Source organism: Helianthus annuus, chromosome 12, assembly GCF_002127325.2.
Source record: "Helianthus annuus cultivar XRQ/B chromosome 12, HanXRQr2.0-SUNRISE, whole genome shotgun sequence".
Classification (NCBI taxonomy): Eukaryota; Viridiplantae; Streptophyta; class Magnoliopsida; order Asterales; family Asteraceae; genus Helianthus; species Helianthus annuus.
In genome coordinates, this window is record NC_035444.2 from 96,344,588 (window position 1) to 96,363,448 (window position 18,861).

The 18,861-nt window shown below is 41.7% G+C and overlaps 1 protein-coding gene across 1 annotated transcript; it reads left to right on the forward strand.

Moving 5' to 3' along the window:
• Positions 1 to 2,404: 2,404 nt before the first annotated feature.
• On the forward strand, positions 2,405 to 3,677 carry LOC110893492 (phosphatidylinositol/phosphatidylcholine transfer protein SFH2). Its single transcript, XM_022140599.2, has 2 exons — positions 2,405 to 3,456; positions 3,667 to 3,677. The coding sequence occupies exons 1-2, from the start codon at positions 2,442 to 2,444 to the stop codon at positions 3,675 to 3,677; spliced, it is 1,026 nt and encodes a 341-aa protein (XP_021996291.1). The 5' UTR covers positions 2,405 to 2,441.
• Positions 3,678 to 18,861: the final 15,184 nt, after the last annotated feature.

An 18,861-nucleotide genomic window follows, 5' to 3' on the forward strand; every position in this document is an offset into this window, starting at 1 on the left:
ACATCGAAAAATTTCAAAAACACAAAAACAATAGAAAATCAAAAATGAGTTTCCTGGCGAGCAAAAGAGAAAATGATAGTACATCAGTGGTCTATCTAAACCTCTTTAAACCCTAAATGAAAAACGATAAGCAGCTCTATATAAGATGTATCGGTAGGCTCACAATCATTTTAAAGTGTGCAGGGTGATATAAATCTTAAACCGACTGAAGACCAGGTGGGAACCATTCATTGGCATATGGTCTTAGTACCGAAATTTCGTTTGATAGATTGCCGAGGTTCTGAGATATTCGGTCTTTATGCTGCTTATCATCTGTGTATCATGGTTGCTTCTATAAATAGACTAAGTCTAAGATCTTCCATGATACTATACATACGTGTACATATCTCATACTGCATTCGACCTCAATAAGTGATAAACAATCACATGTCCATCAAATAAGTGATAAAATATCACATTTATCCGGGAGTCAAGTTCGTCTCTCTGCTGTACGAAAGTACTGACCTGTTCACGGACTTGCTCCTGTGCCCTCATGCTTATGAAAATCAAGTTCCTCATCAATAAGTGATTATATCACAAAGGACTTGTTTTCAAATCAAAATAAGTGAGAATCTCACATCATATACGGTCAAACAGATGATAATCGGTATACTCACCGGTAAGATGAACCCTCGTGCATACCTTGATACGGGAATGTGTCGTGATGTGGATGAACACCGGTCGGTAAGTATAAATCATACATTAACATATCCTCTAAACATGATTACATCTGATAAGTTGAGCTTAAGTGGACAACAATACCGATAATTGTTATAGGATGCTTATCTTAATGTTAACTATCTGAACAACAAGAGCGTTTTGGCATGACCGTACACTGATATGATTCTCTTACCCTCGAAACTCGCAAAAAGAATGTCTGTATATATTTATTTACTGCTTTCAGTATTTACTTTTAGAAAAGTCAAAAATACCAAAAAGATTTTAGGTGTGTTTTAATATAAACTTTATAAAAGCCAAAAAGATTTTATTTCTATTTTATTTTCGATCGTACGATGTTGGAACTCGAGTCTTCGTTGCCTGAAACCTGAACGGAAACCGAAATGACTAAATCTTCATAAACGGTCGAAATTTGCATGTTTTGAAAGTTTGAAATTGAAAATGATAAATTTGTTAAACTTTCAAACTGTCGGACGGTGTTTGTTTGTGACTTGGTCATCCGTGTGTCACTTGTTTATGATTAACTATATTCCAAGCAGTTGTTCTCATTATGCGTTTAGATTTCTTGCATGTGCAGATTCTAAAGGCTAGGAGAACATGGTCGATGACAAAGCTTTGGAATGAAGACACGACATGAAGGCACTCAAATGATGAAGATAATCGAGTTGCCGCTGGCCATCGTCAACACCACAAGGATCTCACTTCATAAAGATAAAGTATTTCACGAGCATAACTCAAGGGGGAGCTTATGTTAAGGGGGAGTTTGTCAACACACTTCCTACATGATACGGGTAGTTTGTTGATACACTCTCTGCTCTCAAGATGTGAAGACTTTCAAGATCCTCCGACATTGAAGACATCAAAGGCTAATCTTGTGAGTAGTGTCCAAGGGGGAGTTTGTTGATACATATTTGTGGACACGACTCACGGAACGAGAACTCGAAGACCAAAGACCATCGAAGTTCGAGACGAGTCTACACCTATAGAGAATAAAGACAAAGCTACAGCCAAGGGGGAGTTTGTTGATGCACTTATGTCTGTACTTTGTCTGTATTCGGTCTATATGTAAACGATGTCCTAGTCAGTCCTGTAAGTTGACCAAGTCAACCGTCCTCCTGGTTTGACCTGGCGCAACAGTTAGAAATATATTATGTGAAGTGTCTGAGTCGAAGGATGAGCAATCGAAGGATTATGTCTATCCTTCGATTGGCTCGAAAGATAAACCACGAAGGATACTGATGGACTTCGAAGGATATGCTATCCTTCGAAGTATATATGGATCCTTCGATGGAAATTGTGGTCGACAGATAGTCCTTCGGACAGTCTGTCTAATCCTTTGACCAGACCTGCTGTGTGTGGGTATAAATACCCATGTAGTGTGTTGTGTTAAGAGACAAGAGAGAGACTTGAGAGACTTGTGAGATAGATGCACATAGAGAGCTTGAGAGCATTCTATCAAAACACACACACACACACTAGAGAGTTTGCAAGTTAGATTTGTAAACATTGTGCTTGTAACCGGAACCTTCATTCGTATTAATACAGTGGTGTTAATCGGTGAATCCTTGTGTGTTTGTGTTTATGCTTGTCTCAACCCGGTTTGCTTGCTAGCTTGGATTCCGCACTCGCTAGTGGGTTTGTATAACAAGGTTTAGGTTCGTCATCCTCCGAAGAGGGACCTACATTCTTTTGGGTTTATAATCACTACACATTTCATAATCCAGATGGGTCTTCCTCCCCATGAAGCAATCAACCAGTTCAAGGAGTTAATGGACCAAGTTGATGAGCCTCTTAAAAGAACATTCAAGAACGTTCATCAGGGATATGTAGTCGAAACTTTGGAGCGATTTCTTAAAGCAAGAGAGGGAAATGTTACGAAAGCCCACAAGATGTTGGTGGATAGCTTACAGTGGAGGCTGCAAAATGGGATAGATGACATTTTAGCTAAACCGATTATTCCTGCTAATTTCTACAGAGGAGTTCGTGATTCGCAGCTGATAGGACTGTCTGGTTACACAAGAGAGGGCCTTCCCGTGTTTGCTATCGGTGCAGGCCTCAGCACATTCGACAAAGCATCTATCCATTATTATGTGCAATCACACATTCAAATAAATGAATATCGGGATCGTGTGATACTGCCGGCTGCAACTAAAAAGAATGGAAAGTATATTGGCAAGTGTGTGAAGGTTTTAGATATGAGTGGCCTAAAGCTTTCTGCACTGAACCAGATTAAGCTGCTGACAACAATCTCTACTGTTGATGATCTCAACTACCCAGAGAAAACGATCACATATTATATAGTAAACGTCCCCTACATATTCTCAGCTTGTTGGAAGGTTGTGAAACCGCTGTTGCAAGAGAGAACAAAGTTAAAAATACGAGTGTTGCAAGGTGGAGGTCGTGATGAGCTGTTAAAGATAATGGACTACCCTTCACTCCCTCATTTCTGCCGAAGAGATGGGTCTGGGTCCGGGTCCGGTTCTGGGTCAGGAGCGGGCAATTCGAATGATAATTGCTACTCGTTGGACCATCCATTTCATCAAGAACTATACAACTACATGAAGGAGCTATCAGGGATTGATGAACCAAAAGAGCCAACAAAGCAAGGATCAATCCACGTGGAAGTGCCGATGGGGGACCACGAAGGCGTAGAGTTACACAGAACGTTGGAATCGGAGCTGATGAAGCTCAGAACCCGAAAGAGCCTCTCTGGGTCTTTAGAGAAAGTCAAAGACCTTCGCTGGTGCAGTATGAAAGACCAGCCGGACCCGGAGGTGTATGATCTTGTTGCTGTCAAGAGATTTCTCAGTAGCTGCAGATTCGACCTTGAAGTCCACACCGGGTGGATATCAAGTTTGGGAGAGCACTCAGATTCCTTGCAATGCATGAAACAGTTGCAGGATACGGTTTTGAATTTCTAAATCTCTCCTATGCTTGTCGATATTTAAGCTGCTTTATGAATTATCATCTCATACGGCACTCTTTGGCCTGACACGTTGATCTCGAATATCACCTCACACGTGATTGTTTCTTTATGAAACTCGTCAATGTTGTTATGGTCCGCACCGCTTACCGACATGCCAACTCATTTTTCCAAAATTTGTTAAATCTTTTCTGATAAAACTTAATTTGGGTAACCGGCATTAAGGTCAAGCAAGAGTAAAACCAACATCGGAAAATCATTTTTGTAAATACCTTTGTGTTTTTCAATTTATCTTAGTTTATTGATTTTAGGGGGAGTAAATCCAAAAATATGAAAATCCAAAAACATCGAAAAATTTCAAAAACACAAAAACAATAGAAAATCAAAAATGAGTTTCCTGGCGAGCAAAAGAGAAAGTGATAGTACATCAGTGGTCTATCTAAACCTCTTTAAACCCTAAATGAAAAACGATAAGCAGCTCTATATAAGATGTATCGGTAGGCTCACAATCATTTTAAAGTGTGCAGGGTGATATAAATCTTAAACCGACTGAAGACCAGGTGGGAACCATTCATTGGCATATGGTCTTAGTACCGAAATTTCGTTTGATAGATTGCCGAGGTTCTGAGATATTCGGTCTTTATGCTGCTTATCATCTGTGTATCATGGTTGCTTCTATAAATAGACTAAGTCTAAGATCTTCCATGATACTATACATACGTGTACATATCTCATACTGCATTCGACCTCAATAAGTGATAAACAATCACATGTCCATCAAATAAGTGATAAAATATCACATTTATCCGGGAGTCAAGTTCGTCTCTCTGCTGTACGAAAGTACTGACCTGTTCACGGACTTGCTCCTGTGCCCTCATGCTTATGAAAATCAAGTTCCTCATCAATAAGTGATTATATCACAAAGGACTTGTTTTCAAATCAAAATAAGTGAGATAGATGCACATAGAGAGCTTGAGAGCATTCTATCAAAACACACACACACACACTAGAGAGTTTGCAAGTTAGATTTGTAAACATTGTGCTTGTAACCGGAACCTTCATTCGTATTAATACAGTGGTGTTAATCGGTGAATCCTTGTGTGTTTGTGTTTATGCTTGTCTCAACCCGGTTTGCTTGCTAGCTTGGATTCCGCACTCGCTAGTGGGTTTGTATAACAAGGTTTAGGTTCGTCATCCTCCGAAGAGGGACCTACACTGTAGGCTCCCGTGAAATAGTTCCGAGTCCATTTCATCGTCTTCGTACAACCCCAACACCGTCCCGAATCGACTTATTGATTGGTGATGCCATTTCCTCCCCAACCGGAATTTAACACCAACCTTTTTGTCGTAGACATCCGGACATGGGAAAGTGAATCGGAAAGATGCGAAAAACTCGATAACCAGCTCCACGTACTGCGGTTCCGCGATCTCAAAAAGACGAGACCACGGGGGAGTCATCAGATCATCGAACCTCTCGGACTGTCCGAGCAAATCCAAATCCACCAACTGCAGCTTCCTCATGGGCTCGATAAGGTGTCGTCGGGCCCACAATCGTTCCACTTTCGGGATACAATACCCTTCCCTGGCATTGTTTGAGAACTGCAAGTAGGGGCGATCCATCTGCAAGATCGAGACAAGATTAATCAGCAACCAAAACAAACAAGCAAAAATTTCGGGACTGGATAATATGGCACGGTCGTGCCACCATATAGCACTACCGTGCGGGACCTGCAAATCCGTGAGTTTATGAAGTTTTTTCTGGGAATTTTATGAAGTCTGGGTTTTTATTCCCCAGGAGCACGACCGTGCCATCCCATGGCACCATCGTGCTCGGCCGTAAACGGCTCGGATTTGAACCACAAATTTGGTGAAGCACTGTCGTGCCACCATATGGCACCCTCGTGCCTGACCGATGTCCGGTGACTGATCTTCGGTGTCTGTCCAAAGAGCACGACCGTGCCACTATATGGCACCCTCGTGCCAGGCCGATCTCCGGAAACTGTTTTGAGCGATCCCTCGTCAAGCACGACCGTGCGGTGTTTTGGCACCCTCGTGCCTTTTGGATTTTCTGGGCAATTTTATGAAGTTTTGAAGAATTTTATGAAGTTTTGAAGAAAATTATGAAGAGCACGACCGTGCCTGGGTATGGCACCCTCGTGCGCGACGGACACCAGCCCGAAAAATCGCTCAAAACAGCCCCGAAACCCCGATTTTTTTTCAACTTTTTGCTTAGGGGTTTTGTAAATCGGTCACTTGTGGTTCAAACCAACACGGAAAACACTAAAAACGGGCTTGAATCGGGTGATTTAGACCAAGCCCTAAAAACCTAAAGAACTAACTATGAAGAACATGAAGAACACAACATCAACACATGAATCTAACTAGAAAAAGGAAGGATTCGTACCTGGAATGATATTGGAATGAAAGAATTTCTTGGAGGAAGCTAGGAGATGCAAGAATCCGTGAGTGCTTTGAATGGGTTCAAGGAAGAAGATGAAGGTTTTATGAAGAATTTATGGTGGTGGTTGGTTTTATTCAAAGATGGTTCTATTATTGGCTGCAAAAGGGGCTGACACTTTCTGGTAGTGCCAGAATTTTGATGGTGGTGCATTATTTTCGAATTTTGATTTTTTTTTTTGAGGGTGTAGAAAATGGACATCTCCCTTTATAAACTCCTTGAACCCGGGGCACTCACGAAGCATCTCCTACCAAGAAAAAGAACCGAACTAACATACCTGAGAGCCGGCAACAAGCTCTAACATCCCTCGCGACCAGAACGAACCGCAACCTGAAAAATAAAAGGATAACCACACACAAAAATAATAACAAGATAATATACATAGAACATGCTAAGTTTATTTACGAGTCTTCAGCTAGACTCACCACCCCGAATTCATTTGTTCCTGGGGTGGAGGGTAACAACCTCCTCACTCGGGTCAACGGGCCCTCCAACATAAGCCTTTAACCTATGCCCGTTGACTTTAAACAACCGGCCATCCTCATGGCCTATCTCCACGGTCCCGTAAGGAAACACTGATCGTACAGTGTAGGGACCCGACCACCGAGACTTTAGCTTGCCAGGAAACAACTTAAGACGTGAATTATACAACAACACACGATCACCCACTCGGAATTCTTTCTTGTCCTTCAAGCGGGCATCGTGGAGCGTCTTAGTACGTTCCTTGTACAGCTTGGAGCTTTCATACGCATCGTGCCTAAGCTCCTCAATCTCGTGAATCTGCACAAACCTGTTCTCACCCGCAGCAGCCATGTCAAGATTAACTGTCTTCAAAGCCCAGTATGCTTTGTGCTCGAGTTCAACAGGCGAATGACAAGACTTCCCATAGACCAATTTAAACGGTGTGGTGCCTATAGGAGTCTTGTAGGCTGTCCGAAAAGCCCACAGTGCATCGTCCAATTTCTCGGACCAATCCTTACGGCTAGAATTAACCATTTTCTCCAAAATCCGCTTGATACCCCGATTAGTGACCTCGACCTGTCTGCTCGTCTGCGGATGATACGGTGTAGAGAATCGATGTTGCACACTATATCGGGAGAATGCTTTCTCAAGCTGAGCATTACAGAAATGCGTCCCACGGTCACTAATCAATGCCTTCGGGGCACCAAAGCGAGCAAACAACTTTTTCAAAAATCGCACCACTACCCTCGCATCGTTAGTGGGCAAAGCCTGTGCTTCAGCCCACTTTGAAACGTAATCAACAGCGACTAGGATGTAGCGGTTGCCAAAAGAGGTCGGAAAGGGGCCCAAGAAGTCTAGCCCCCATACGTCAAAAACCTCACAAACTTGGATGCCGTTTTGTGGCATCTCATGGCGTGCAGAAATGTTGCTCGCCCTCTGGCAAGCATCACAGGACCTCACCCACTCATGGGCATCACGGAAAATAGTCGGCCAAAAGAATCCGGCATCAAACACTTTCCTCGCCGTGTTGTTCGCTCCGTGGTGGCCTCCCGTGGGTCCCTCGTGACAGTGGCGTAAAATATCCCTCGCCTCGTCACCATACACGCATCGCTGGATCATCCGATCCGCTCCTACCCTAAATAAGTAAGGGTCATCCCAGAAGTAATGCTTGACATCCGCAAAAAACTTTCTCTTCTGCTGGTGGGTCATCCCCTTGATCAGGATGCCACTAGCTAAGTAGTTTGCAAAGTCAGCAAACCATGGGGAATCATCACTAGTCTCGATCCTCATGAGGAACTCGTGGGGGAAATTGTCATTGATGCTAGGCCCACGAGTTTCCTTTTCCTCGGAATGCTCAAGTCGAGACAGATGATCGGCTGCCAAATTCTCAGCCCCTTTTTATCACGGATTTCGATGTCAAACTCTTGCAGCAGCAAAATCCAACGTATCAGTCTCGGTTTAGCATCCTGCTTGCTAAAAAGATACCGAAGAGCTGCATGATCCGTGTACACAATGGTCTTGGAAAGGACAAGATATGACCGAAACTTATCGAAAGCAAAGACCACAGCTAGGAGCTCTTTCTCTGTCGTGGTGTAGTGCTCCTGAGCGTCATTCAAAGTCTTGCTTGCATAGTAAATCGGATGAAAGTGCTTATCTTTCCTTTGACCCAAGACAGCCCCGACTGCGAAGTCACTCGCATCACACATCAACTCAAATGGCAGCTCCCAGTCGGGAGCAACCATGATCGGGGCATTCACCAACTTCTCCTTCAACAACTCAAATGTTCGAAGGCATTCATCAGAGAAAACAAACTGGGCATCCTTCTCGAGGAGCTGAGTCATGGGACGGGCGATTTTGGAAAAGTCCTTTATGAATCGCCGGTAAAAACCTGCATGACCCAGAAAACTCCTAATAGAGTTCACGGATGTGGGAGGCGGGAGCTTTGAAATAGTCTCGACTTTGGCTCGGTCAACCTCGAGCCCCGCCTGTGAAATCTTGTGCCCAAGCACAATGCCCTCCTTCACCATGAAGTGGCATTTCTCCCAGTTTAACACAAGGTTGGCTTCTTCACATCTAGCCAACATCCTTTTCAGATTCCCGAGACACTGATCAAAAGAACTTCCAAACACAGAAAAATCATCCATGAAAACCTCCATGGAGTCCTCGATCATGTCGTGAAAAATGGCCACCATACATCTCTGAAATGTGGCCGGGGCATTGCACAGTCCAAAGGGCATCCGCCGGTAGGCGAATGTGCCATAGGGACATGTGAATGTCGTCTTCTCCTGATCCTCAGGAGAGATGGGAATCTGAAAATATCCTGAAAAACCATCAAGGAAGCAGTAGTACATCCTTCCCGACAACCTCTCCAACATCTGATCAATGAAAGGGAGTGGGAAATGATCCTTCCTTGTGGCATCATTGAGTTTGCAGTAGTCAATGCAAACTCTCCATCCGGTGACAGTACGAGTAGGAATCAACTCGTTTTTCTCATTGGTCACCACTGTCATGCCTCCTTTCTTCGGGACTACCTGTACAGGGCTAACCCACGGTGAATCAGAGATCGGGTATATCAAACCTGCATCAAGTAGTTTGATGACCTCTTTCTTCACAACCTCCTGCATGTTGGGGTTCAAACGCCTCTGATGCTGTACTACAGGTCTAAAGTCCTCCTCCATCAAGATCTTATGGGTACAAAAAGATGGATTGATCCCTTTTATATCCATAATCTTCCAAGCAATCTCCTTCTTGTGCTGCTTCAGGACTTCAAGCAATCGATCCTTTTCTTCCTTCGACAACCCAGCAGAAATGATAACGGGCAGATGAGTCTCACCCTCCAAGAAAGCATACTCCAAATGATCTGGGAGCTCCTTAAGCTCAACCGAAGGTGGATCCTCAATAGAAGGGCGTGCTTTAGGCTCAGTCACGCGATCCACAACCTCAAAAACCTCGGGACACGGGGGAGATGCGTGACCTATCAGACAGGTCACCTCCTCAACCATTCGGTCCACACTAGGTGAACCAAAAGTCTCCCCTCCAAGCAGCTGTGTGTCCATAACATCCTCCTCGAATGTAGCATGAAGATGATCACTCACATACGTATCGATAGTCTCAATGAAGTAGAGTGTATCATCCTGACTCTGTGAGTGTTGCATGGATTTCCCTATATCAAAGGTAACCTCCTCATCATCAACCCTAAGAGTAAGTCTACCGGTGCAGACATCAATCAAGGCTCTCGCAGTGGCTAGGAATGGGCGACCCAAGATAAGTGGAACGTTTTTATCCTCATCCATGTCCAGAATCACGAAATCGACAGGAAAGACAAACTTGTCGATTTTCACCAGCATATTCTCAACTATTCCTCGAGGGTACTTCACTGAACGGTCGGCTAGCTGAATGCTCATACGAGTCAGCTTGGGCTCTCCCAAGTCTAGCTTAGCAAAAACCGCATATGGCATGAGGTTTATGCTAGCTCCAAGATCAGCCAACGCATTGCTGACCGACAAGCTACCGATCAAACACGGGATAGTGAAACTCCCAGGATCATTCATCTTCTTCGGTAGTTTGTTCTGAAGAACCGCTGAACACTCTTCATTCAAGGTCACTTGCGAAAGCTCCTCAAGTTTCTTTTTGTTGGATAGGATATCCTTCAGAAACTTGGCATACTTAGGCATTTGAGCAAGTGCCTCGACAAATGGTAAATTTATATGAAGTTGCTTAAAAAGCTCGAGGAATTTACCATAGTGTTCTTCCATTTTCTGCTTCTTCAACCTCCCCGGATATGGAACGGGAGGGACATACTCTCTCACTGGCTCCTTGGGTCGTGCGGTACTTGCTGGGACTCGCCTCTGTTGCACCTCACCCGGAGACTCAGCCTCAATCTCCTCATCAACCTCCTCGTCATCGACTGGCTTTTCCGAAACAGCCGGAGGGATGGCTTGAGCGGTCTTGCCGCTTCTCAACGTGATGGCCTTTGCTGTAGCATTTGGATTTGGCTCTTTGTTGCTCGGAAGGCCCCCCTGTTGTCTCGCTGACAACATCTTGGCAATCTGGCCAACTTGGTTCTCAATGGCCTGCATGGAAGCCTTTTGGCTTTTCAACTCACTCTCGTGCCTCGTGAAACGACCGTCATACTCCCTAAAACGCTTCTCATTCTCCGCTTTTTGAGTGTTTTGACCAGCTAAGATTTGACTAAGCATATCATGCACACTAGGATCACTAGAAGGAGGCGGCTGCTGAGGACGAGGTGGACCATATGCTCCATGGGTCGGAGCTGTGGGACGTGGAGCAAATCCTGGTGGATGTTGGTTAGAAGCATCGGGCTTCCAACTAAAGTTTGGATGATTCTTCCACCCCGGATTATAAGTATTGCTGTAGGGATTGTTTTGAGGACAGTATTGGTTTCCCATGAAATCAACATGCTCGTGTGACATCTCTCCCGTCGGAAAATCACCTACCTGATATGCTCCCACACTCGAAGAACCTCTCGAGTGCATTTCCATCAATCGATCAAATTTCGAAGACAAGGCATCCATACGTGCTGTCATGGCTGTGTAGTCGTCCACATGATGAACTCCCTGCCGAGAACTCTTTCCCCTCGGGGGCTGTTGCGTCCGGTTTTTCGCGGCACACTTCTCAAGAATCTCAAATGCCTCGGTGGCATTTTTCGTGCCGATATCACCACCCGAGTATGTATCAACCATCATCTGTCCCTGACTGTCCAAACCATGGTAGAAGATCTGACACTGTTGCCACTTGGGCAACCCGTGATGTGGGACCTTTCTCATAAGCTCTTTGAACCGCTCCCATGCCTCGTAAAGGGACTCGTCCTCGTCCTGACGAAAGTTCAGAATCTTGGTTCTCAACCGAACAGTTTTCTCTGGAGGGAAATATTTCTGAAGGAACTTCTCAACTAATTGATTCCATGTAGTGATAGATCCAGCTGGAAGTGAAATAAGCCACTCCTTGGCTCCATCCCGTAAGGAAAATGGAAAGAGCCGAAGGCGGATAGCATCCGTTGATGCATCAAGAATCCTAAATGTGGCACAAACCTCTAGAAACCCCGCGATGTGAACACTAGGATCCTCGTGATCCTTGCCATAAAACTGCACCGCATTCTGCAACATCGATATGGTGCCAGCCTTGATCTCGAAATTATTATTGTCGATTGTCGGTGCATTGATGCTCGCAGGCAAACCATCGAGTGACGGTTTTCCAATTTCATTCAAGATCCTATTCTCCTCCGCGTCCGCCATGTCTACCCGAACCTCGTAGAAGGTGTCGTCGTCCGCTGCGTCTGTCTCAATCGTCTCGGCTACCACGCGAAACCGCTCCCGCAGTCTCCGGTGAAGATCGCGCTCCGGCTCCGATGAAGGCTCAACGATATCAGCAGCGGGGGTTGAGGACATGCACGACCTGTAGGGAATAAGGAGCACAATGCACAAAATATATACAAAAACAAAAACAACTAGCAAATAATCATATTTTTTTTTCAAATAATCAAGCAAAGGCAAATAAAACAAGTAGACAAAAACTTTGTACACTTTTCACAATGGCTAAATAAGTAACTCGAATCGTTTTCAAGAAGACCGCATCCCCGGCAACGGCGCCAAAAACTTGATGTGCGTGAATTATAAATATTTTTAATTAAGTTTTTCTTCACACAAATTTAGTTTTAAAAATGGTTTTTCACCTAGGAACTAACTACACACACAAAGGGCAAGTGTACCCGTCGGGTGGTAATATAGCTAATCGGCAAGAACCGGATATCAATCCGTGGATGCGGTGTCTCGATACTAAACTTTTGCTACTTTAAAGCCTTTTCAAATGTTGGGTTGATTTTTCTATCTTAGCATGCAAATAAGTAAACTACTAAAAATTCTAACAAGAACAATATCTAAGAAAAGGTTGCCTAAACTAAGTTTCCACTAACAAACATATGACAACAAGGTGGAAGATTTGTGATGATGCAAGTTCTAGATTTAACTAAGTCCCCAATCAAGGCTTCCTAGTCTATAATTCTTAGGAAAATTAAAAATGAATTAACATTCTAATCACCTAAAAATTATTCTTTTAAGCTCACTTGCTAAGTTGATGTTAATCTTTAATCATGAGTTATTTGTTTGTCAAAACTCCTAACTCTACAAATTAGGGAAAACTAATATGAACAACACACTAATCACCCTAACTTGGTTTCAAGTAGTTGGCACTATCATCATGTTCTTGATATGAACCACAAGCATGGTCATGCTAGCTAACAACTTTGGCCTAAATCATCAACATAACATGAACACAAACTATAGAATTCATATAAACATACTTTTGATCTTTCCAAATCTAGATGCAAGAATTCACACACAAGCTCAAATCATTGTTCATATCACATTAGCACTCACCATTCCTAGTTTCATGCTATGAATCATACTAACAAGTTAACAAGATTCAATAATCATAATCTCTACATGGGCTTTCCAACACAACATGTAAATACTTATGAGCAAACATTCAAGAACAAGAACTTTAAGCATTCATATGAATTCCAAGAACAAAACTAAGTGACAACATGAAGATTAACAAGAACAATCATCACATCTACTTCCATATTATCATATGTTCATAAGCTTCAACATAGTTTAGACAACACAAGTGTTTAGCCCATAAGGCTCATGAATACCAAATCAAGCACAAAGAAACATAAATTGTTCATAATGTAGTAAGCTAACTAAGTTAAAGACAAGATTAAAATGATGTTTGAGTAGATCTTGAAGTGATTTAATCCTCTTCAAGGCTTCCTCTTGGCTCTAACAAGCTTCCAAGACCAGATTCTTGAGAGAAAAAGTCACCAAAATGCTCCAACTCCCTTGCAAATGAGCTAGAAACTCGTATTTAAACTGCTGGGCGTTTGGCACTACCATGCCACCTTTTGGCACGGTCGTGCTTGGCAAGTGTCAGAGTCACTTTTCGTCTGTCAATCTTGTTTGCTGCCATTTCTGGAAAAATCCCGCTCAAATGTTCCCGAGGTCGCACGACCGTGCTCGGAGATGCTCTGGTCGTGCGAGCCGGTAGTGCTCGGTAACAGTCACATCGTTCTCGGAAACAAGCTGATCAGGAGTTGATTTTGGCCTGGCACGGTCGTGCCACTGTTTGGCACGGTAGTGCTCCCCTGAATTTTGACGATTTGGCTGATAGATGCTAGTGCTGGCTGAGAGTGCCGATGTCGGAGGGCTTGGCACGGTCGTGCCACTGTTTGGCACGGTAGTGCCATATCTGGTAGTTTGCTGGAATGCACCATTTTAGCTCCATTTTGCTCCAAAAGCTTCCGTTTCATCACCGGGCCGAAGCCCGGACCTGTATTTTCACAAACAACTCAAATGAGTACCAAAATCAATGAAAATACAAAGAGTTTTCGCATGAACGGGGCGTATTTGACGTTTAAAAGATGTATAAATTCTTATACATCAAAAGGCGTTATAAAATTCTTCTTACATGTTTCGGATTTTCAAAGATCACAAAAACAGTCTGTTCAAATGGAATTAATTTGGAGCGAAATTACACAGTTCATACGGGATTAGTCCTTGAAGCGAAATTACCCTAATATCGTTCGAAATCAACACCCTTTCACACGGAATTATAATTCCATGCGGAATTACCAACCGAAATAAGATCTTTCAAACGGAAATACTACTAATTCCGCGTGAACCTCTCAAACGGAATTACACTCTTGAAACGGAATTAGCTAATTTCGTTTGAACTTTCAAACGGAATTAACTTTCTGGAGCGGAATTAACCCTAATCTCGTGCGGAATTATGCTGATGATGGTTCCGCTTACTTAAAACTAAGAGGGGATGCCGCCTACTACTGAAAGACCCCTCCATAAATTTTCCGATCTAAATGGTAGAGAAGTTTTCATATTTATACCTTTTCTTCATACTCTTGATGTGAAAATTGTCAAATTGATCAAGTTCTAGGCCGTTTTTAGTTCTGAAACTTTCTAGGGTTTGTTAAAACAGTAAAACGTACATGATATATGAAAATCAAGACATTTTGACCATGAAAACAAGTTTAATTTGAAAAAGAAGGTGTAGAAATCAGAATTTGCTGCTGAATTGGTTTGAACTCTTCCTCCTGAGCTCTGATACCACTTGTAGGATCGTATTCAGACCCAAACGAGTCGATCAGAAGAGTTTATACTCAAAACGAAAGGCGGAAACAGTCGCAATGAGCTCAATTCAGCAAGATATACACTTTAACTGTCGATTTTATTAATCAGATGACAATTTACAGCGAGACGACACTTCGGCAGCACTCCGTTGCACAAACCGGAACTGTTCTTACTAATTTCGCTTAGAGGGAGGTATATATAGGCTCTTGATTCCGCTTGAAACGGTTCCAAACGGAATTAGATTTCACACGGAATCTAATTTCGTGCGGAATTACATTCAAGATCATTTCAAGCAGAATTACCCACTCAAGCGGAATTACATGAAATCTCGAACTACGTTTCCTGATTTAACATTCTAAGACAAGACTCGATACAAGACGAAGTCGACAGACGCATGCACTAACAAAGTTCAATACCAATAGTCCATTGTCCAGTACTTAAATGTCCATTTGAGTAATTGAGTCAAAATTTCAAATACTAAAATGTGAAACGTTGATCAATACCCAAGTCTCAACCCGCCATTCGATTTAGAATTACAAGATCCTACTCAGAACCCCCCATTGGCCATCATTATTCGATTTCTCAATCGCCACTCGCCAAGACGCCAACTAGCTAGGGTTTTGCTTCAATCAGTTCATTCAATTTCAAACTTCCAATACAAGGGTATGTTTCAATCGGTCGACGATTTATCTTCCTGCTCAGTTAATCTCGATAGAACTAGTTAGTTTTTTTTTTGTATTCCTTGTTATTTGTTAATTTTTTTACTTGTTTTCTAATAGGACGAAACCTCAAGGTCAGAAATTGCACTTTAGTCTGATAACTAGCACCCCCATCGTCACTTTCCTTTTTTGTTATGCAATGCTCGATACTCGCTCGACGTTCGTTCGAAAAATGCTTGGATCGAAAGACGCTCGCTCGATTTTGGCTCGGTTGAAAAAACGCTCGGTTTGGTTCGGTTCGGCTCGTGAATAGCCCTAGTTTTAACTCACTTCCACTTCAATTTTCTTCTTGTTTGTTCTTCTACAACACTTGGATAACCTCTAGGAAGGTTCTCACAAGTTTGCTTGGGCAAACTAAGGTGAAACCTCACCATTTTTGAGGTCCAAAGTGCACCTATAATTCTGCTCATTTTTATCTTTTTGTTTTGGAAGAAAATTCATGTTTTCTTCATACATTCCTATGTGCTTATGCCACTAATCAAGACTATGATTAAGTGTGCTTAAAAACAAGGTTGCGACACTTAAAGTCAGAGGTTAAAACCTCAAAAACTTTCTGTTTTGGTTAGGGTTTAACCCACAAGTAATGAACAAGCTAGCTTGATGGTTGTGAGATTATAGGACAAGCTTGGGCTATCCTACTAAAAAAAATCCACCCATTACTTGATGATCTCTTAGATTAGTTGTAATTATTTCCTTTCTTATTGTATGTTCATGATCCTCCTTGAATGTTCATAACATTAAGTGTAGTGGTGAACACCTAGAGGTACCTAAATGGAGGACTTGTTCTTCCTACCTCCTACATGACTTCTATGATACAAAGAGGTTCCTAAATGGTGGATTTATCCTCCTACCTCCTACATGACCTATAGGATATGATGGACACTATGTAATACATATATATATATTATCCAAATAATCGGACCTTTGATGATGGATTAGTGTTCATTTGTCAAAGTATTAGATTACATCATCTAAGACGTAATAACTTGTTATGATTCTAATGGGTATTTGAACCCATGAAAACATTCTAACCCATGGGGTTTCATAGTGTCAAACAAGTATTATGTGACTAGGTGATTACTTTTCATATGTTTATTTTCATGCCCTCGAACTCCAAATCGTTAAACCATATGTAAACATCTCTTAAACTCTAAATCGAACACATTCAACTTCCGAATCTCTTACACTCGTCAACACTTGGATAATCGGAAGACTTAGCAATTTTGTGAGTATACTTGACCCATTTTACCGTTTTCACACTTTTGGGTGTAACATGTTTTTATATACAAAACACACTTAGTATAGATACTCTTATGCAAATACATAAACAAACAATCCAATGCATGCTTACTATTTGTTATGCTTGATTCGTGATTTCTGGGTGATTCTTATGTGATGAACTTGTCATTAGCTTCGTACAAGCCTCCACTTAACATGTATAGCGCTATACGAGTAACGCACCGCCCGTGAACGAGAGGTCATGTTAGGTTTATTCATTCATACTTGCGTAAACAGAGGGTTGACTTGTTAATCGCATGCCAGTTTATACGTTAATCTTGATAACTAGGTTTGCCATGTGGATTGTTCCTTATCGTTTTTATACTTATATATTACGCACCAAACTTGTATGCTCGCCAATACTTTTGTATTGAACTACACTTTTAAAACATGTTGCAGGTTTAGCGATGATGTTGGTGATGCATGGAATCTAGTAGGATGCTTAGATACACACTTTAAACTTGTATTCTTATTGTATCGTCTTTCATTATTTATGTTGTATTGTTTCAAATCCTTGTAATTGACGCTTTAGAATTGAAATGAAAATTTATTATTTAAATACTTGTCACAAATAGTGTTATGAAGTCTCTTGCAATCTATTTCGTCTCACTCCGATCTTTCCGCCATCGGTTGGGGTGTGACAGATTGGTATCAGAGCCATAACTATAGGGAATTAAGAAAAGTAGGAATGCTTTTACCTAGTCTATAGTTTTAGGGCCTTATTCTTATGTTTTGCTTGAAACTACATGCATGCCACTTTGTGTGTTTCTTATTTATTCTCTTTGAGTCTTTTAAACATATATGTCGTTTTATCCTTATGTATCATACTCGACATGCTATTCTTATGTGTTAATACATGTTTCATTATGTGTTAATATTTGTTTTAATATTTCATTCTTTATGTGCCATTCTTGACATTTTTATACTTGTTTGTTTAATCTTCAACATACGCTTTTCCTCATACATTTTACTCGACTATTCTAAATCCGCAAACACTCGTACTATACAAACGAGACAACTTCACCAAAATAGGTGTGAAACCCACAATTTGGTGAACGACTCTCAATCTACCTATTCTTTTTACACGAGATTCGTCATCAAGTTAGGAGTGAAGTCCTCATCTTGATAAAGAATTTCAGTTTCAAATTCTAGTGGACCCTCGTCAACGTGTCGAAATTAAATTTTGACCCGACGAGTACCAACCACACTTAGGGTACGAAATCGTCAAGTTAGGGGTGAAACCCGCATCTTGTCGACTAGTCCCACTCCTTGATTTTTATAAATCCCGCCAAGTCTCGAATTTTCGATTGAATTTGGAGATGTAGTAACCGGAAGGGTGAATACCGTTAACCGACGTGTCGGCGAGAGTATACCACCTATTAGGCCAAAGCATGCTTCTCAAATTCAAAAGACTTCTCGACCACTTTGGTTAGTAAACGTTCCGTTTTGGAACCATCCAAGTTTTAATCAAAATTTACGTTTTATTATTCTCGATCATTTATGATACAATTCTCTCTTGTTCGAATTCGAATTATTTTGAGATTTCACTTTTACGTGTATATCGTACTAATACTTTTTCATGCATTTATACATTATTCACATACATGACTTCACATAATTTTATTTATATCCCTTGTAACAATAAATGGAGGCATATCGTCAAGATATGAGTGATTTCCTTACCTTGACGACTAACTTCGTTCCTTTTCTCATCTTACAACGACCTCACCAACGAGTTAGGGGTGATTCCCTTACGTAGGTGATCGTTACCAAGACTTACTTTTAATAAACCTTATTACGTACACACTATCACGTTTATACCCAAATTGATTATTATTAGTCAAATTCTTATTCGTTTCAACATGCATTGTCTATTTAAACCTACTCCTTATCCTACAATCGAATTTCACATTCTCTCACATCCATGAAATTCTTAATAATACCGTAAACGCTCGTTTCTTTATTTGCACAATCCCATGAAATGCTACTTATCAATTTAGTCGGCCCAATAAATCCATTGCCCACAAAATTTCATATTCGACTTAATCACTAAAACACACTCACGTTATATCACCATACTAAGGACTTTCATTCTCAATCGGAATTCAAAGCAACTTTCTCATATACTTATAAGACCTTATA